Source organism: Schistocerca nitens, chromosome 2, assembly GCF_023898315.1.
Source record: "Schistocerca nitens isolate TAMUIC-IGC-003100 chromosome 2, iqSchNite1.1, whole genome shotgun sequence".
In the NCBI taxonomy this organism is placed as follows: domain Eukaryota; kingdom Metazoa; phylum Arthropoda; class Insecta; order Orthoptera; family Acrididae; genus Schistocerca; species Schistocerca nitens.
The window spans coordinates 702,016,867-702,038,738 of record NC_064615.1 but is presented as its reverse complement, the minus strand read 5'-3'; the positions used below and the strand labels follow the sequence as shown (position 1 = coordinate 702,038,738).

General features: G+C 43.0%; 2 protein-coding genes across 2 annotated transcripts in view; both read left to right on the top strand.

The window, feature by feature from the left end:
- LOC126235272 (uncharacterized) overlaps nucleotides 1–10,863 on the top strand; it is a 383,181-nt gene extending 372,318 nt beyond the window's left edge. The window contains exon 7 of the mRNA XM_049944000.1: nucleotides 10,681–10,863. Within this exon, the coding sequence (XP_049799957.1) occupies nucleotides 10,681–10,863 (183 nt within the window). The remainder of the gene's footprint in view (nucleotides 1–10,680) is intronic.
- The window catches only part of LOC126236860 (SH2 domain-containing protein 4B-like), a 612,474-nt gene that overhangs the window by 493,498 nt on the left and 97,104 nt on the right, over nucleotides 1–21,872 (top strand). The gene's annotated exons all lie outside the window — the stretch shown is intronic.

Here is a 21,872-nt window from a genome sequence, read left to right as displayed (position 1 = left end):
GTATTCTATGAATCCCCTTCTTTGATTGTGACCTTGTGCTGCTTTTATTATGATGAAAAAGAAAACGGTAAAGTGACTATGGGTAAAGAAGTATCCAAATAAGAGATACGAGAAATACAAAGTGACGACGACGTTTTTTTTGCAAATTTCTGGAGGTCACAACGAGATTTTAGATTTTCTGCTTGAGAGATTGCATCGATAAGACTTCGTTTGCTAGTAGCCGTTGACTTTGAGTTTGATTTATGTCTCATTTCAAAACAAAGTATTTCAGTGATTATTCCTGAAACTGAAAAATACTTGACGGAGGTTCTGAGTCGTTAGACGAAGGTTAATTAACTTTCAGTGCGTCATTTGTATTTTATTTTATAAAAAAAGTTGGTTACATAACTGTAATCGTGAAAGGTTTTATGTAGATTAACATCTAGAAAAATCTGGAAATTTCATAGACATCAAAATCCATTAGAACGATGGCAGTGTTTCCCAATTTTATATTTTTTTGCATCACCAATGTGATTTGTTGAGGAGCTACACATACATACCCCATCATTTCTTTCGTTCAGATATCAGGCTCCTCATTTATTTGCTATTAATTCGCCATAGTATGAACATTTGTTCACAGCTACATTTAACGAATTACTGGCTTATCTTTTATGTTTTCCTACTTCGAAACTGCCGGCCGTTGTTAACTGCCGAGCGGTTAAAGGCGCTACAGTCTGGAACCGCACGACCGCTACGGTCGCAGGTTCGAATCCTGCCTCGGGCATGGATGTATGTGATGTCCTTAGGTTAGTTAGGTTTAAGTAGTTCTAAGTTCTAGGGGACTGATGACCTTAGAAGTTAAGTCCCATAGTGCTCAGAGCCAGTTGAACCATTTGAACTTCGAAACTTACGGTATCTCATTCTTTACAGTAGTATGATCGGAGACGTTTTATCCAATGCTTGACAGATGCGTCACATCTCAAATTTTTATTTAAATAATCTTTTGAAGTGGCATTACATATAGTTTTTCTTTGTCTGTAATCATTATAAATTTGTGTGCTTCCTTTGGAGTCAACAGAAATTATTGATTATAAATCGCTTTACAACATAACATCAACAGACTACATAATGAAACACACATGGATCCCAGCTGCCTAATGTCTGCTAAAAAGCGCAAAGATTCTCCCCGAAACCAGGAAGCAATGCGCTTAACGCACGGTTTCCATTTCCAGAAAATTGCAGATGCACAAATGCGCATGCGCAGTTGCGTTGAAGGAAATATATGCGGATGTGCAAAGTTGAACAGAAAATAAGGCGTCGTGTGGAAGCACCTTTAATGATTCATTCGTTTTCAAAGTTCCTTACTTTTCAAAGTGTCACATGCATGTATAGAATCGTAAACTCGCCATATCTGGATTGTGCCCACAAGCTGGTCTTATGAGAATAGCGCCTATACAAAATGACAATTAAGCAAGGACACTTTTTGTTTGTTCGACTCTGCGGGACATTTATATGTTGTAACAGTGGAGTGTGTTTCACAGAGTATTATGACAAAGAATCGCCATCTAAACAGAGCACTCCGCGTTGGTGTCGACAATTTATGGTCGCTTGTTTCTGTAAACAGGAGGATAACGGTCGAAAACGCGTGTCACATGCAGCTGTGCAGTCCGAAAAATCAACGGTCCACATAAGCGACGAACTTGGAATATCGCAGATTTTGCGACGACGGTTACATTTCAAACCGATCCCTCTGTGGCTCGTGTAAAAATTTAAACCGGAAGATTATGGCTTGCGCCTTCAATTTTGCATCACAATGCTTGGGAATGAACATGTCGCCTCCAAGCTGATGTCTAGCGACGAAGAAACCTTCCATTTTCCTGAAAAGGTTAATCGTCAGAATGTGACTTGTAGGGCACTGAAAATTCTCGTGAAACCGTGGCGCATGAACATTAATGTTTTCTGTGCAGTGTCACAGACGAACCTGTATGGGTCGTTTTTCCACTGTGAGAAAACTGTGGCGGATACCTCTTACCTTGAGATGTTGGACTTGTAATTGTTTAGACGACTGACTACTGATTACGAGAATTTCATCTTCCAACAAAATGGGGCGTCTCTCATTTGAGCATCGATGTTCGTTGCCATCCAAACGACGAACTTGCGAGTCGCTGGATTGGGAGAAGATGAAGTGATTCTGTTCACTTGGCCCCACTGGTCACCTGACGTAATGCCTTGTGACTTTTTCTTTTTGGGCTCTCTTAAGGACATTGGATAGTTCAAAGAACGTATCAACGCTGCTGTGATGTCCATTGAGAGGATGTTACTGCATAAGTTTTGGAACGAACTTGACTACCGCTTGGACGTTTGTTGTGTAACCAGAGGGATGCACAGAGAATATCTGTAGAGTGCAAAATGCGAACTCGGTGAGTTTACGATTCTATTTATTCATAAATCATATTTGTACAAGTATATTTCGAAAATACAGAGTCCTGAAAACGAATGAATCATTTAAAGAAGCCTTTATATATTACTTATATTCAAATTTGAGCACTATTGAACCAAACAATGTACAACAAGGGGCGTTTCCATAATTTTGCTTTATCTTTTCTTTGTGCCTACTTTACCTTCATTCTCTCTCAATAGGCTCTTTTTCGCTCATCAGACCAAGTTTTTCCGATCTTTTTGGATTTTTCTGCCAGGCCAGTTATCGTCGTGAATTTTCTGTCTGGACCTTTTTCTGTCTGCGGCATCAAGTTTTCATTTCTGCTTCCTTCAGGTCTTCTATTACTGTACCGATTCATTTCATTATTTCCATTTTAGCTTTAATGCGAGATTCGTAGAATTCCACAACCTGGTTTATTATCTGGATGTTTTCATTCTTTGATTTACATCTACATCATACTCCGCAAGTCATCTAATGTTGTGTGGTAGAGGTTACTTCAGCTGCCACTCATTTATCCCCCCTAGCCTGTTCCACTCGAGAATGGCGCTTGGGAAGAACGATTGTCAGTAAGTCTCTGTCTTGGCTTAAATGTCTCACGAGATGTTTTTGGGAGGAAGTAATATGTTGTCCGACTCTTTCCGGAAAGTGCTTTCTCGAAATTTCAGTAGTTAACTTCTTCGTGATGCACTACGCTTCTCTTGTAGCGTCTGTCACTCGAGTTTGTCGATCATCTCTTTAATGCCCTCGCGCGGAGTAAAAGGTCCTGTGACGAAAAGCGCCGAACTTTGTTGGATTTTCTTATCTCTCCTATCAGTCCTACCTGGTAAGGATCCCACATTGATGAACATTAGTCAAGGATCGATCAAACAGGCGTCTTATAAGCCACTTTCTTCGTGGTGGGTCACATTTCCTTAAGATTCCTCCTATGAATGGTATCTGATTTTCGTATTATTTGTTTCATGTGGCCATTCCACTTAAGGCCGCTCTGGATAGTTACTCCTAGATATTTTACGGAATGTACTGTTTCCAGCGGTTTCTCACCAATAGTGTAGTTGTACAGTAGTGGATTTCTTTTCCTACGTATGCGCAGTGTGTTACATTTATTTACGTTCAGGCTCAACTGCCAGAGCCTGCGCCATTCATCAATCCTCTGCAGGTTATTCTACAAATCGCTGCTGTCTTCTGGAGTTGTTACTTTGTTATAGACAACCGCATCATCTGCGGACAGTCTTACAGATATTCTGACGCTTTCTGCTAGATCATTTATGTACATTGTAAACAGTTCGGCCCTGTCACACTTCTTCGGGGTACTCTGGAGATTACCTTAGCGTCTGACGATTCCGTTTTGTTAAGAGGGGCTTGTTCAGTACTATCTGCAAGGAAGTCTTGAATACAGTCGCAATCTGGTCCGCTACTCAATAACATTGTCGTCGTGATTTTTTTTCTTTTTTTTCCTGAACGGCAGTGCGTGACGGTGTAAAATGCTTTCCTGAAGTCAAAGAACACGGCTTCATCGTCAGCGCTGTTGCCTTCAGCACTATGGTCTCTTGGAGGAACAGAGCTAGCTGAGTTTCGCAAGATCTCTGTTTGCAGAAACCATGTTGATATATTTATATAGAGGAGATTTCATACTTCAAAAACGTCTTAATTCTTTAGGATAAAACGTTTTTCATAATTCTACAACAGATGATATAAGTTTATAATAGTGTGCATCTGTTCCACGGTCCTTCTTGATAACGGGAATGTCCTGCGATTTTTTTTCCAGTCGCTAGGTACCTTTCGTTGCTTCAGCGATCTACGATAAACTGCTGGTAGAAGGAACTCAAGTTATTTCGCACGTGCTCATAGAATTTTAACGTGCGTTTCATTCCTATCTGGATACATTTTGGTATACTTTCCAATTTTTTTACTTGCTCTCTGTGTGTACGTTCTTTCTTCAATATAATTTGGACTGAAAATGAACATGCATACCTGTCCTTCCCCCTTTCAGCTTGAGCCACTGTCTCTGTTTAAAATGAGTGTTTCAGCCCCATAAGGACACATGGTTTGTTGGCTATGTTGCAGTGACTCAGTTTTTGGATACTGTTTTTGTTATGGGTGTCTTTTGTAAGCCTGAAAGCTGTTACCATTTTGGACAATGAATATCGTAACCAGTCTTTCCCACGCTAGTTTACTGAATGTTTTCACCTAAATATTTGCATTGGAAAGCTCTCGGTTTTCCCGTAGTTAGTTTTTGTGGCAGGTTGTGTTAGATAACATTTGTCGATTTATTCTTTCACGGCATGACTAGCAATACCTACCTCCAAGCTATGTGAAGGAGTGGTAAACTTCTCTGGCGCACCACAGTAGACACGTTGTTGCTCTGTTTTAAGTTGCATGCAGTTTATGTCCTCGTCCGGAAGTCGTCGCCAGCAAGTGTTCCAAGAACGTGTATGTAGTATGTATAGTAGACGTGGGTAGTGATAGAGATTTTCTGAGGCTCATGTTGGAAACAGCAAAATGTAAAAACTTAGCGACGCGAGTAGGATTGGAGGAAATGTATTTTTTTACCGTGATTAAATTTGTAACTTGTGTTTCAATATTACCAAATGAACAATTGCACTATTCGATCATCCCTACAAAAGACAAAATCTGACTGATAAATAGACAGTAATGAGTGATTATTATAAAAACAGACAGAACAGCGTTACAATACGGAGTAGAGCATTTTATATGTACAAGCGCAAATTTCTCCAGTATTAACGTTATGGACATTGTACGAAGTGCATCTTTGAGGAATCTGCGTGTTCCTTGACTAATATCGAACGTGGGCTTTGAAAATTTTTGCGAAAACCGCTCTCCACGACGCACAGTTCCATTCTTGCAACGTTTCCCATTGTTATTTGTCGGGCATTTCTGTGACGCTCTCACCATGACTAAACTAAGCGCGCAACTCTTCGGATTTGTCGTTATTAAGGCCGTCAATGCAAAGAATGATAAGGAACAGGTCTCCCTTCTGATATATGCTGTGCAAGTGTCTTCATCTCTTTGTAACTACTACACTCTACACACATTAGGCCTGCTTATTTTAGTCAAATTTTTGTCGCCCTCTGCAATTTTTACTCTTCATACTACCCTCCATTAGCAAACTCATGATTCCTTCATGCCTTGCGAAGTGTCTTATCAACCGATCCCTTATTTTAGTCAAGTTGTGCCAGAAATTCTTTTAAGGTCATAGTCGTTTTCGAGACTCAAGTGTCCAAAACACAGCTTTTTATTAATTTCCTTTCCTTAATTCAAACTCTTTAATGAGACCGGTTTCTGGTATTTCCGTTCATCATCCACACCTAGAGAATATATTGTCGATGAATATCAAAATACATCTCTGCAGCCTCTTAAGTACTTCTTGTACCTAGAATGAATTTTCACTCTGCAGCTGAGTGCTATTCTCGCAAGATACAGCGGGAAGATTGTGTGAAGCTTGGAAGGTAGCAGAGGAGACAATTGCAGAAGTAAAGCTGTGAGGACAAGTTAGGAGTCGAACTTGGGTAGCTCAGTCGGCATAGCACTTGCCCGCCGAAAGCAAAGGCTCCGGGTTAGAATCCCGGTACAGTACACAGTTCTAATCTGTCAGGAAGTTTCATTTTGTATGTTAGTGTAGTAAGAGATGTACACAAAAGGTAATAACAAGAGACTAAGAAATGGTGCATTTTAATACCCATAGACTAAGTAAACTCTAACCGCAGATGATGAACGGTCATGCTGGTAACTGGTCTGGCAAAAACGTTTGAGTAAAAAAAGAAATGCAAACTGCTCTGGACAGTATATACCAAAGCTACACAGCACGAAGCTTCAAAGTTCTACTGTTTTCTTTGAATCTGTCTATAGCTGTTAGATCATGTTTAAATGTAGCCGTTCAAGCGTTTTCCACATTCTTACACGAAGTTACCTATGGATGCTGCAACACGTACACCGGAGCGGTATTGCGGGTTGCCGCTACCGATGCGATGGCTAACACTGATCAGAATATAGAGCTGTTAAACGATACACAGGGCGATCCTTGATGATGTTTACGAACTTTGAAATTTGTTGGAGAGCGGTAAATGTATCAATCTGAGTAAAGGAACTGTGGACCGGAAGCGACAGTCGAAAGTTATAAGCGAAACTAGTTCTGATACCTCTGACAGTGGACCTCTTCTGCTGATTTTCATTTTCTGGGAGATGGTAGTAAGGACGAATACAAGAAAAAATGTCCAGCAAACGTGAGCTCTAAAACGAATACGTTAAGAGCTATGAGCGCTCGTCCAGCTTTGCCACTGTGAAACACATCTCTTCTAGTGAACAAGAGCCAACATCTCTTAAGGTATGTGCTTTAGAGCATATTTTTACCAGCCAATTTTTTTCTTGTTTTGGTCCGTACATACTACCTCGTCCCAAAATATCGAAAGTAAAGAGCTTGGTGTAGAAGAAGTGCACGTCAGAGATATTAGAACTACTTTCGGACGTAACTTTCGACTCTGTCGGTTTCGGACCACGGTCCCTCACCCCAAATTGATACAATTTACCCTTCTCCATCATCTCTGACGGTTTATCAAATCAGCACAAAATCGTCACGTATATCAGTAAATGGTCATCCAACATGGGCCACTTGGAGTGTTTTACGATAAGCCATATTTTTAATTAATTGGTTTGTTCTTTTACTTTTTTCTTTGCCTCAATTTGCATCTTTATTTCAAATTTTCCCTGTTTTCAGAAGTCAAAGACCTAATCCTTGGACACTATTTCGACTAAGAGCGTTCGTTTACTATGGATATTTAGAGCCCAACTAGTTCATTCCTGCACCAGACGATAATCACTTAACGCTTCATCCTCTACGAGGATCAATGATGGAGAGAAGATCTGAATCCAGTGCTGTACGGGTACATTACACTGGCAGGCATGTGTCAAAAATAAAATATTTTTGACACGTGGATCTATGCCGACAATTGTAAAAACGGCGATGGTACATTAGTCCTTACTAATGTAAAATTGCTACCTTCTGAAGAAGACAAATTTATATTTGTCGAAACCTAGGTAAAGAATTTCTTTATCCATTGCAACTGGTCGGCTGTTTATAATTTAATTATATCACACATTGCTTATGTCCATAATAGCGTTCCCACACACTTTCTTCATGGATAGACTTAAACTTAAAAATCATGGGTCAAGAAGCAAACCGCCGAATTTTTCCAAACTGGTTTTGATGTGTGGGTCCAACGATGGCGCAAATGTGTACAAACACTTGGTGACTATGTCGAACGATAGTAGATGACTTTTCAGGCTATAATCTGTGCTGTTTCCGCTGTTACATGTTCACTATTAAGTTTATCGTACAGGAGGCATTACTTTTTGATAGACAGTCGTAGCTGTAAATAAGCAGCCTCTGAAAAAATGGTTCACATGGCTCTGAGCACTATGGGACTTAACATCTGTGGTCATCAGTCCCCTAGAACTTAGAACTACTTAAACCTAACTAACCTAGGGACATCACACACATCCATGCCCGAGGCAGGATTCGAACCTGCGACCGTAGCGGTCACGCGGTTCCAGACTGAAGCGCCTAGAACCGCACGGCCACACCGGCCGGCAAGCAGCCTCTGACTGCAAAAAACTGTGTTTCTTTCTTCAGTGCACGATCGCCTTGAAATGCGCCTATTCACATAGCAGCATGTTGCAAAAATTACGTTACAACAGTGCGTAACAATATAACACCATTACTCGTGCACTGTACGTTACAAGTCGCCAGACCTATAGGATTATAAGAACAGATTGTAAGTTCTTCAGCGTGTCTGACTCAACATGAAATTACAATTACTGTATCCAGAGGCTGTTTATTTACAATTGCTTCTTAAGTCAAAGAAAATGCCTACAGTCCTCAAGCTATCGTTTAGACCAGGCTGTTCCAGCTTGTGGGCTCCGTTGTGAGCCGCGGAGCGCTCCCTGCTCCAGGGAGCCTTGTCGCTTGCTGTGACCAGTCAAGTGGGCCGGCACGCGGCACTGCTGGCTGAGGCAGGCGGCAAATCAAGCGTTTTGAGGTGCCGGCTGCGTCTTACAAGATCGACAACGTCATACTCTTAGCTGCTAAGACGTCGTGACATGCTACACCAGGAAATACGATGTTCAGGTAATAAATAAGAAACAACTGTTTTCCAAGAAATGGCATACTAAATTTATTGGGCCTCTGTAGCTTGAAATTTTCTTTTCATTACAAGATCGGAAATATCAGGCGTCAAAGTATTCGCAGCGTTAATGCGGAGCATGGCCTTCATTGCTGCATCCTGAAGAAACGATCGTTCCTTACTTTTTACTCTTTTCATCGCTGAGAAAAGCTGTTCACAACAATACGTAGATCCAAACATGCACATGATCTGAGCGGCATTGTTGTGAAGCTTGGGAAATGTTTTTTGCTGTAATGAACGATACCATCGTGACAAATCCAACGTGTTGTAGTACTTCTCTTTCAACAAAGTTGAATTTTGCAAATCAATAATCTCCAATTGAAGTGACGATGACAAGTCATCGGGGGAAACTGAAAAAGGAGTGCTGAACACCTTAAGTTCCATTTCCAAACTAGTGAGGTCTCGGCATCGTGTTTCAAACGACGTGATGAGCTGTTTTAACTTTGCTTGGTAATCGCCGAAAGTAGTACCTTCAGGTAGTTTTAAATAAGCAAGACGATTGAAGAAAGTTTAATGTCCATTACTCATCTGCCTCTCAAACAAACGTAACTTTTCCATGAACGCTTTGATCTGGTCGTGCATGTCAACGATTAGCTGCCCTTTGCTCTGAAATGACAGATTAACATTATTCAGATGCATAGTTATGTCAGGTAGGAACGTCAGGTCTGATACCCATTTTATATCTTTCAGACAAGTCATTTCTTCCCCTTCGATTTCGAGAAAAAGGGATATTTTCTCACGAATGGCAAAGAAAACATCAAGAACTTTCCCCCGCCTCAGCCAACGAACTGTACTGTGGTAAGGTATGTCTCCATACTCCGCTTCCATATCTTTCAGGAATCCTTTGAATTGGCGATGATTCATACCGTGACGCCGCACAAAATTCACACATTTCACGCCATCTTTCATTACGCCACCTAGCTCTACTCTTTCAGCACACAGTGCCTTTTGGTGAATAAAACAATGAAGAGTCAAAATGTCTTTCCCGAATTCGTCCCTGAGTTTACTTTTCACACGAGACGCAAAACCTTGGTGACGCCCCATCAGTTGTTGTGCACCGTCTGTCGCTACAGAATGGAGCTTATCCCACGGGAAATTCATATTGTCCACTGATTCACAAACAGCTTCAAAAATGTCACGTCCTGTTGCGGTGTAATCGAGTGGTACCACATCCAAGAGTTCTTTAGTTGCTTGCAGCTCCATGTCGACACCACGCGCAAAGACTGCAATATGAGAACAGTCCGATATGTCGGTGCTTTCGTCAAGCGCTAGCGAAAATGCAACAAAGCTCTCCGCCTTTTTCCTGAGCTGTGTCTCTAAATCCGCTGCCATGTCCAGGATTCGACGAGACATTGTTTGCTTCGACAGGCAAACCCCTTCAATTGCCTGCACCTCCCTGGGAAACAAACATTCTGCAACCACTACCATGCACGATTTTACGATTGGTCCCACCGAAAACGGCCTGCCACTCGTCGCAACGATGTCAGCGACCCTGTTACTTGCTTGAATTGCAGATTCAGTAGAGTTTTATCCGCTCCCATTCACCTGAAAATTAGAAACGCATTACAGAACACGAACTATGTTGCAAGTTTTGATACCCTCCGTACTAGGAAACCGTTTCTAAACTTAACATCTTCTGGTATGTCGTTCTTAAGCCTGGCTACCAGTTCACTGCGTGCAACGCCTTCCACCTGTTCGGAGTGCGCTGCGTGAATACGTGAATAATGTCGTTGTATATTGTGCCTCTTCGCAGAATTAAATACTTTCCGACATACAAGACACTGCTGACGACCATCCCTCTCAATGAATAGAAAGGTATCCTCCAATAGAGGTACAGGGTTCCCGCGGCTAGTCATAGCTGTCATTGAACACGGATTATTGCGTTAGTTGCGGCTGCATGCGGCCAGGGGGCAGTGAGTTCGCTTTCCCCCTCCACGCGGGCTCCGAGCTGCCGTAGTGAGCGCTCCGGAGCGCTCCGGCTCCCTGGAGCTCGTTTGGAACAGCCTGGTTTAGACCATCACGAAAGAATAAAGTGCATTTTCAGTGCTTAATCCTTATCTGAAGATTGATGATCCAAAATCAAACAACAAACGAAAGAAAGTGATTGAAATGTTTGGACACGTGATGGTTGAGAGGTATAACCAGCCGGATGGAGGTCCTCGGGACGGTACACGTGCCAGCAGCGGATACGCCGTAGCGAGGGTGTGGGAGTCCACTTCCGCCTACGTCGCGGCCTTCCGGTTATAAGAGGGTCGGTTCTGGGACCGGGGAAGGAGGGAGGGGGGGGGGGAGTGCAGACAGAGAAGGGATGCTCATCTGTCACGGGCACACCCCTGTTCTGCCGAGGACGGGTGCCCCGCGGCCAAATCCCGCCAGGATAATGGCCCGCTGACGTCTCCTGAGCTCTGCCTCGGAATCAAAAGGCCCCGCTGCCTCATCAGATGTAACTTCACGGCGAGGGCCGCCACCAGTGGAATGCAAACTGCGCCAACAACAGCCGCAGCCGGCCACCACCCCACCAACTCGCAAATTATTCCCGCCGTGGGGGCGTTCCATTCTATTCTGCTGCGGTGTAATATCCTCGTCACAGGAGTCACGACGAGACCCTTGTGCAGCTGTGCAAGAGCTGAAAATACTCTGCTTACACTCTGCAAACTTGTGATCTCACTTGTTCAATTGTTTCAGCTTGTCAACCACCTGACGGTTAGAAATAAACTGAGGGGACATTGAAGACCCCAGAGAAATTTGCTCTAATGAATATGCGCTGTTGCTATGAATGTAAGCTTGTAAAAATACTACTATAACGCAGTCTGACTTCATGAATAATCTAACACGCGTAAACCAGCTTAGCCCAGCGATTAAATCCTCCGTAATAACTCACTTTAGTACCAGATGAAGTAACACTTCATTTGACAAGTTTTAAGTCCCACCTCACAGGTAGTTCATGTGCGATGAACTTGCTTGGTCGACATCAGTAATACTACGCACGTTTCTACAAAGAACAGTATAATATTGTGTTAAATCCAGCCTAGTCGTCAAATATGGTGTGTCTGGGAAACCTGCTTTCTCGGATCGCTAGACAACATTCAAACAAATCGTATTAAGTAAGAGGACTACAGGGTTAAAAGTCAATCCAGAACTGAATGTCGTACTCGCGAACAACACGAAGGAAGCTGTTTAAACAGGGAACTGCAGGGCGAGCTGGAAATCCAAAACCACCCATTAGTGATGCAGATGCCCCTTAACAGGGAAACGTCGTCATGAAACCTTAAAACCTGGACTATGGAGCAATGGGAGAAAGTAATTTGGTCGGATTAGTCTTGCTTCAGTTTCCAACTTCTGATGGAGTTCACGTCCCAAGAGTGAAACATGGTGGGGGCTACGCGATGATACGCGCAGCCAGCTCGTGATATTCCATGGGCCCCACGGTTATAATGAAAGGTCCCAAGGACTGTCTGACCATTTTGGCTGATCAGTTCCACCCCATGGAACAACCTTCATCAGTGGTGATACTGTGCTCCAGGCCGACAGCGCCCCTGGCCACTTAGCTCGCGTCGTCCAAGACTGGTTTTGTGAACACGGGGATGTGTTGCCTTGGCCATCACACTCACCAGATCTCAATATTATTGGTCTACTTTGGAGAGATCGCTGTCCAACTAAGTTATTCTTATCTGAAGTTGCCAAAATTTTTCGAGAAGAATGGTAAAGGTTTTCTTGAAAACCTGTATTTATTTACTCCGAGACGACTGGAAGCTGTTTTGTATTGCCGGCTTGTGTGACCGAGCGGTTCTAGGCGCTTCAAGCTGGAACCGTGCGACCGCTACGGTCGCAGGTTCGAATCCTACCTCGGGCATGGATGTGTGTGATGTCCTTAGGTTAGTTAGGTTTAAGTAGTTCTAAGTTCTAGGGGACTGATGATCTCAGATGTTAAGTCCCATAGCGCTCAGAGTCATTTTTTTGTTTTGTATGGCAGCGGTTTTCCTACACCGTATTTTTATCCACCTCCTGAACAGGAGCAACGCGTGCATTTTGTGTCGTTCAATTCACTAAATGTGAGTCAGCTGCGACGTTTCAGCGCGATTTCATATCAAATATCAGGTAAAACCTCCAACATACAAAATAGCCCATGGGTGGTACAACAGTATCCGGGGAACTGATCTATTATATGGCGCGAAGAAAACAAAAGTGCCAAGACCATCAGCAGAGAAGCTGGAGACTGTGCTGGAATCATTCATCAGGAGCCGGAAAAACTGTATTACGAATTAAAATTTGAGGAGATACACCATCCTCGATATGTTTCTATGTTCTGCTTATCTTGCAGTTTTCACGCAGTCATCTTCTGAAACTCTGGAGATAGTTTTTAATAACAATGTACATCTTCCTTACAGCGTCAGATTCACACAGTGCCACCACGCGACGCTTAATCTCGAGCTTGGCAGTAGTCATAATATTTTGGATCGACGGTGTTAATAAATCTGGTAAAATGACTTTCAAATACGGACAGCACAAAGATCTGTCGGTTCACAAAGGACTCAAAAAAATGAGTAACACAAGAGTAAAGAAAAGTAAGGATTCATCATCATAAATATTTCCGGACCGATTTCTAGCGATACTTACTCTCGGAACATCATTTCGTAAGGACCAGCAGTAGTCGGAGATCATTGCGGTACGCCCATTTGGCTTGCTAACGCTCTTGCATTTGGGAAACGTCCTGGTGGAATCGCACTGCATGTCGGTCTCTTACGATGGCGCGGCTATCCGGGAAGAAGTCCAAATGATCATTCAGGATATAAGTGACATTCCGCATCGTGGTATGCTGTTAGTAGTTCCTATACAACATCGCTCTAGTTCTCTGTTGTTTGGTTGCTTAAAAAGCTCTTTCAGACACTTTTGAAAGGCAGCCATGTCAACCTTTCAACATCGCTCAACAAATCAAGCAAACGTTCTTCAGATAGTAATTTCCTAATTTACAGTCCGACAAATATTCCTTTCTTTATTTTTGCTTCATTAATCCTTGCAACGAATCAACTTGAAGATTTGTCCATTGCCACAACAAAGTCTTCACGAGACTCATTTTAATGTGCATCGGAGAGAGATATGAATTATTGGGATCAACAAGAAACGTTTTCACCACATTCTTCTATCCAGTCAACTAGCCCATTTCGAGGAGGACTTCTTTTCCTCACAGTAGTGGTTCATACTGCCTCTACAGACTCATTCGCATAGAAAACAGCAGTGATTTTTGTAACGGAGCGGTATGCCAAGAAACATTCCCATTACCTTGAGACATCCAAATACAAGACAGCTGCCGGCCGGAGTGGCCGTGCGGTTCTAGGCGCTAGTCTGGAGCCGGGAGACCGCTAAAGTCGCAGGTTCGAATCGTGCCTCGGGCATGGATGTGTGTGATATCCTTAGGTTAGTTAGGTTTAAGTAGTTCTAAGTTCTAGGGGACTGATGACCTCAGAAGTTGAGTCCCATAGTGCTCAGAGCCATTTGAACCATTTTTGAACAAGACAGCTGAATTTCTCATATTGGGTCAGTGTGAGTATCAGTTTAAAGTTCTCATATGTGTTCTTTCACATTGTTTGTAACAAAAATGGTATTGACTAGTGTTACTTTTTATCGGAGAGTTCCTTCAGAAATAGCTGGTAACTGGCTGCAGGATAGCAATAGAGTGATTCATTATTTCTTCATCATTTCTCCACATGCGTGTCGACGTGTGCATAGCGCATCAGTATTAATTCCCGTTCCCCAATGTCTCTCTGTGTACACCGTCAGCTGACGGTGCGTAAAAAGACAGGCTTTGGGTCCGTCTTCGTAGAAGCCCTCTTTTCTCTAACGCTCTCATGGTTGTTACGTGCGAACCTATGTAATGATAGGATGGAAGGGGGAATACTAACACCCATTTTCTTGATCCTTCATTGAATGTTCACTCATAGAATGTTAACCTTATGCTTCTACCGCGTCTGGTGTCGAGTTTCCTGTCACGATTTTCACCGGAGAGTGTTGGCCATTTTTGTGAATCAGTCGCGCCGATTAAGTGCCTAACTCAAAGAAAATATAAGGCGTTATACCTATTGCAGAGAGAGGAAAAAATTTTGTGAGTGTTGGAACTTTGCAACTTTTTCTCTCCTTCGTTTCATCTTTACTGATAACATTACGTCTTACTGATTTAGCACGCAAAAAAATATACTGAAATGGATGCCCCCAAGGAGACAAGGAGCTTTTTTGGGCTTACTGTTAGCGTCGTTGCATTATGAGACACAGAAAAAGAGGCAGGAAGGAAGTGATGTTACAGAGTTCAGGAAGATTACCTGTGACCATACATTGTTTATTCCTTCACAAAAAATGAAGGCCATCTATCGGTACTAACTGTGCAAACAAAGCACGCTGTTAGCGATAACATGTAGCAATTTACCTATTGATTCTGTGTATGTTTCTTTCTCAGGTGTTTCGGTGTTTGATCAGTAAATCCAAAGTTTATAATTCCATCTACTTAGCTCTTTTTTATACTTAACACGACGTCAGGCGCGTGTAATAACCCAAGTCGTTTCTGTTTTCACATCATATATTGAACAGTAATTTTGCTTTGAAACATCCTCACTGTGGGTTGATTGTGCCCTAATACGAGCAAAACAAGGAAAAGTGATATTCTTTCATATGTTGTACTGCTGGCAGTTAAATTGAATATTCCAGTATGAAGTAGGTTTGAAACATCGACAGGATGTTTCCTCTTCTCGTCATATAAAAGAACGTGTTTTTACCTTGGTGTTTACATGTAGCATACTGATTTAGTAACTAGAAGCACATAAAATTGAAATGTTGAATTCTGCTGCTTTGCCGAAGGGCTAGGTTTTAGAGCACGACAGGTGGAACAAGGTGCTGTATTGAACTTCATTTTCTTTCCCCCTTCTGAGCCACAATATCTACCAAATATTGGGTGGCGGCTTCTGCAACGTAACAGCATCCAGTGAGTTGCCATGGACTGCTTTTATGTGGCAGCCGAGGAGTAGTCGACTTGCCTATGATGCGTGAGTGACTCATCAGCTCTCAGATGGCGCTCCGGACAATGCTTTGCCCTGGATCTCACGGCATAAAGGAAACGGTCTTCTGGCTGGGAGCATTGTCCTTGCATCTCAAGAGCCCGCGCCACTGTGAAATGGCCCTCTTGCGTCATATCCTCCTGCTAACGGCGCTACAGTGACGCTGCTCTGATGAACTGCGTTAACAGCCCGTCCCCAAACTATTAGTGGCCACGATACTTTCGTAGCATTCTTGACCATACCCCAAAATTACGACTACCTAATTAGTATCCAACTAGGTTAGCACCCACGTGGACTGTATAGTCTCCACAGATTTATTTTCTTTTGTCTTAACCGAATTCTCATGTTGTTCACAAATTGAAATATTGCCTAAGCTTTTCATGCTGATTAAGACCATAGAAGCAAGATCTTTTCCGAATGTACTTCTGACAAAAAAAAAAAAAAAAAAAAAAAAAAAAAAAAAAAAAAACGGTTCTGGTAGCTGGAGCAGGAGGTCTTTGTTTATCCTGCCTTTTGAGTTCTTGTGGTGACATTTTTATTAAAGCTTTCATCACCTAACACGTTTTTTTTAGAAGTCACGTACGAGTTTTCATAGACTTAGCTTGAAATGTGTTTCACCGTCTATTTCACTCCCTTAGGGGTTGAATTTCCAAAAATAGAAAAATACGCATTTTTTATTACCAACCGAAAAGATAAATTCAAATTTTCACAGATTTAGCTTAAAAATGCTTTTACAAAGACGTATTTTAATAAAATATTTTATCCCCTTTTTCACCGGCTTAGCGGTTGAATTTCCTAAAATACTGAAACTTTTTTTTTTCCTAGTCGAGAGGTCAAATACCAGTTTGCATAGATGTAGCTTTAAAAATACTTTAGTTATTCTTTTACAATGGTGAACATTAAAAAACTTTCACCCGCTATTTCACCCCCATGGGGCCTAAATTTGAAAAAAAAAGGCTGGAACATGTATTTCTTTATTTCTGATCGAGAAATCAAGTATCAGTTTTCGTAGATCTAGCTTCAACATTGCCTTAATAGGGAATAATTTTCAAAAACCTTTAATTCCGTATTTCGTCCCCTTAGAGGAGGAATTTCCAAAAAGCACTTCTTAAACGACTCCCACAGTATAATATCAACACCCTCCCCAAATTTAAGTTTCTATCCTTGACGATTTGGGCTGAGCGATGATGAGTCAATCAGTCAGGATATTGTCTTTTATTTGTAAAGATTTATGTTGAAAGTGGAAAAAAGTGGATATTGTGGCGCAGGATTCGGTTTGAAGTGCAGATTGACTTGGGGGGGGGGGCTGTAAAATGTGGCGTTTTAATCAGTCTTTGTTTTATCAATCAACGATTTACAATACGAATACAGGCACACTCTTGAGCTCAATGTCGTACAATAATTAACTTCACATAACAAATCGCATAAAAACACAATTACTCGCCCGACAGTAACAAAATAATCTGATATCCAAAGTAGGCAACAATTATATACAGAAAAAGTATCGTAAGATACATGTATATATGATAACGACAAAACATTTTTGTTTCAGCCCCCGAATGACATTACAAAAGTACACCAAAATGAAGCAACACCAAGCAGAAAGACTCAGTAGAATGATCTGCAGTCCACTACTACCAACACATCCGCCGTAACATAAACAGACAACAAGATAGGACGAGACAATCTACATGAATATGAAACCTTTAATAGACTCTAAAAAGGAAAAGGCATAAAGAAACAAACTGTAGAATGGCTTATCGCTAACACACAACAGCCTTGCCGTGTTTTTAAATTGGAACAATGATGTTACTCCTACATAGTACCACACCCACGCTATGGATAAACACTTTAATCACGTTTATGGCACAAACTAATTCCTCGCGGCCTCGCCGTGCCTCTGCACAACAACAAACTATATCGAATCGAGTTCACCAATCCCGGCACACACCGCCGCACTGTATTTTGCTTAGCTAAAACTCTGATAATTGCAGTTATAGCTCACAAAAATCACACGTCACTTTGTGCTCTGTATTAAATTGCCGTAACCGGAACTCTTCACCTTCCTTTCTCCCTTTCTATTAGTTGCCTTCTTCTTCGGGAAGATAAAACATCATCTGCTACCACATGTCGACGACCTTTGCCTTACAGGCCTGCACTGACCGTTTCAGTCCACTACTGCTGCTTCCCCAAGCTCTGTTTTCCTCGATGGTCATCAATGAACTCCTTAACACTTCTGTAGCATCCTCACCTGGCTATTGCGGCCAATCACTCGGCCAGCAGCGTCGATAACAAGAGAAGCACGGCTGACGTGCCATCCAGGTCCCGGCAACGAGCCCAAAGCTTGCCCGCCGCTGCCCACAGTGGCCCACGGGCTGCCTCAGGCTGATGGGGCCGCTTCCGCCAGAGGAGGAAGAAAATTTGAAGAACCATTAGTATCCTAAACCTTGAAATTTATGGTCTGCCCCCAAATTAACCACCCAACCGTATTTACCTTAGTTCATTTGGTAACTGGCTCCAAACTGCTTCTTCGAAAATTAAATGAAAATATTGTCATCATTGAGTGTTTCTCATTTTTATCCGTGGCTAAGAAGTGTGTGACACCGACTGATAAGACAATTCAAAGAAAAAATAACGGACAGCTCAAACAAACCGTTACAACAATCAAGTGCACCAACATCAGAACCGTTTTACATAATTTCCTATTTCCGTATCATGTTAATGGAATCTTCCATCGCCGCTCGGAGACACAGTTTCACACTTTTCATCATAGGCACATGAACTGTAGGTGTCTGACCGTATGGTCAACTAACTCCTATGGTAAACGCTACAAAAATGTGTGTGAAATCTTATGGTCACGACGATAAAATTAGAGTAATTAGATATCACGTATGAGCTCTACAAACAATTATCGTTTCGCTCCCCCCCCCCCCCCGTCCCGTCCCGTCTCCCTCTTCACGTGTAGGATCTGCGCCTGCGCCCCTAGGACAAGGCCCGGCGAGACATTCCGCGAGCGTGCATGCGGAAGAGTGGAGGAGAGCCTTGTGGGTGGCGGAGGAATGCAGCAGGCGTCCCAGGTCACGGCCAGCCACGTCCGCTGTCTGCAGCACGCTGTACAGCCGGGACACAGTCCACGTGTTGGCTGCAGCTGTCTGGATCAGTCGTACAGATTCTCAGGGGCTTCCAGAAGACATTCCGATCTGAGCCCTGGAATGCGCCACGTATACAACAACCTTCCGTAACTTACCTCTAGTCCACGAGCATTGCTCCAGAGTGTACACACAGTGTCAAAAAAACGTACTCCCTATTTTGAGACTTGTCTAGCAAACAAGGCTCTAAAAGTCATATCCTGACAGCTATGAGCACTTGATCATCTTCTATACTGTGAGATAACTGACGAGCCAGGGAAACTGGTACACCTGCCAAATGTCGTTTAGGGCCCCCGCGAGCACGCAGAAGTACCGCAACACGACGTGGCGTGGACTCGACTAATGTCTGAAGTAGTAGGAGGTAACAGACACCTTGAATCATGCAGGGTTGTCCATAAATCCGTAGGAGTACGACGGGTGGAGTTCTCTTCTGAACAGCGCGTTGCAAGGCGTCCCAGATATGCTCAATAATGTTCATATCTGGGGAGTTTAGTGGCCACCGGACGCGTTTAACCTCAGAACAGTGTTCCTGGAGCCACTCTGTAGCAATTCTGGACGTGTGGGGTGTCGCATTGTCCTGCTTGAATTGCCCAAATCCGTCGGAATGTACAATGGACATGAATGGATGCAGTTGATCGGACACGATGCTTATCTACGTGTCACCTGTCAGAGTCGTATCCAGACGTATCAAGAGTCCCATCTCACTCCAACTGCACGCGCCCCACACCATTACAGAGCCTCCACCAGTTTGAACAGTCCCTTGCTGACGTGCAGGGTCCTTTCATTCATGAGGTTGTCTGCATACCCGTACACGTCCACCCGCTCGATACAATTTGAAACGAGACTCGTCCGACCAGGCAACTTCTTTCGAGTCATCAACAGTCCAAAGTCGGTGTTGACGGGCCCAGGCGTGGCGTAAAGCTTCGTGTCTTGCAGCCATCAAGGGTACACGAGTGGGCCTTCGGCTCCGAAAACCCATATCGATTACGTTTCGTTGAATGGTTCGCACGCTGACACTTGTTGATGGCCCAGCACTGAAATCTTTAGAAATTTGCGTAAGGGTAGCACTTCTGTCACGTTGAACGATTCTCTTCGGTCGCCGTTGGTTCCGTTCTTGCAAGATCTTTTTCCGGACGCAGTGATGTCGGAGATTTGATGTTTTACCGCATTCCTGATATTCACGGTACACTCGTGAAATTGTCTTAGGGAAAACCCTTCCTTCTTCGCTACCTCGGAGATGCTGTGTCCCATCCTTCGTGCGAAGACTATAACACCACGTTCAAACTCACTTAAATCTTGATAACCTGCCATCGTAGCAGTAGTAATCGATCTGACAAATGCGCCAGACACTTCTTGTCCTGTATAGGCGTTGCCGACCGCAGAGCCGTATTATACCAGTTTAGATATCTCTGTATGCGGACACGCATGCCTATTCCACTTTCTTTGGTGCTTCTGTGTAAATCGCTTCCACATCAAAATCTTTGCTGTTACGAATGACTTAAAGAATGTAGTAAACAAAGGGGTCACATTCCTCTGTCGTTGTCCATGGGCACAGCGTGCAGTAGACATCTGTTAGTTACAATACAATGAGGTGACAAACGTTATGGTCAGCGATATCAAATTTCTAGATGGCTGAAGTATGGCGTACACAAGGATTAAAAGGACAGCGCGTTGGAGGAGCTGTCATTTGTACTCAGATGATTCATGTGAAAAGGTATCCGATGTGATTATGGCCGGGAGACGGGAGTTAATAGGCTTTGAACGCGGAGCTAGACGCCTGGGACATTCCATTTCGGAAATCTTAAGGGAATTCAACACTCCGAGATCCATCCGAGTCTGTCGAGCCTGTGTCCTGAAGCTCTGCTGTTTGACAGTAATAGAATAATGTGTTCTCATTTGTTTGCTCCATTCTGCACGTCGTTTGTAACAGCAAACAGCTTGCAGTAGAAGCCTACACACTACTTAATATAACTTAAACTAATTTACGCTAAGGACAACACACACACCCATGACTGACGGGGGACTCGAACCTCCGACGGAGGAGTGTGGTACTCATAAACTCCCATATTATCCTTATAAACGCGAAACCATCACTCGAGAGCGTTGTCCTTTACACAACTTGAAATACACTGTACATTACATTAAGGGTGACCACCTGTCAAAAGGCTGAATAACAAACTTCTGCCAGCGCGGAAGTGCAGGAATAGAGTCAGTGAGATTCTGGAAGTTACCAACGGTGATTTCAAGCCATTCTGACTCCAGTGACGGGGCCAGATGTGTTTGAGGAACCGGAGATGGTCCACAGATTTTCGATTGGGGTTAAATCCGAGGAGTTTGGTGGCCAGGAGGGTACGATAAACTCATCCTGATGCTCTTTGAACCACGCACATACACTACGAGCTGTGTGACACGTTGCATTCTCCTGCAAGTAGATGCCATCGTGCCGGTGAGAGAACAAACTTCATGTAGGGGTGGACATGGTCGCCAAGGATAGGTGCATTTTTATGCCGATTCATTGTGCCTCCAAGAATGACGAGATCAGCCAGGGAGTGCCACGAAAACATTACCCAGATCGCAAAATTTTGTACATGGCTGCACGTTCAGAGACCGTGAATAGTTACAATTGAAAGAAAACAGCCCTCCCGGAACCGCGCGACTGCTACGGTCGCAGGTTCGAATCCTGCCTCGGGCATGGATGTGTGTGATGTCCTTAGGTTAGTTAGGTTTAAGTAGTTCTAAGTTCTAGGGGACTGATGACCATAGATGTTAAGTCCCATAGTGCTCAGAGCCATTTTTTTTAAAAACAGCCCTCGGTACCTATTTTTAACGAATTAACAGGGTTTCAACACTGCTAGGAGTGTCTTCCTCAGAATTTAAACCAAAGAATGATCTATAACATGGTCACAGAATTATGACTAAAAACGTATGATACAGAGTATAAGTACAGAATCACCGTGAAAGACTGGCAGTACTTATATGTCATTTATAAAATAATAAATATGCCAAAAGGGCATTAGTCACAAAGACATTTAAGATAAAAAATGTGATAGCGAGCTACTAAGGG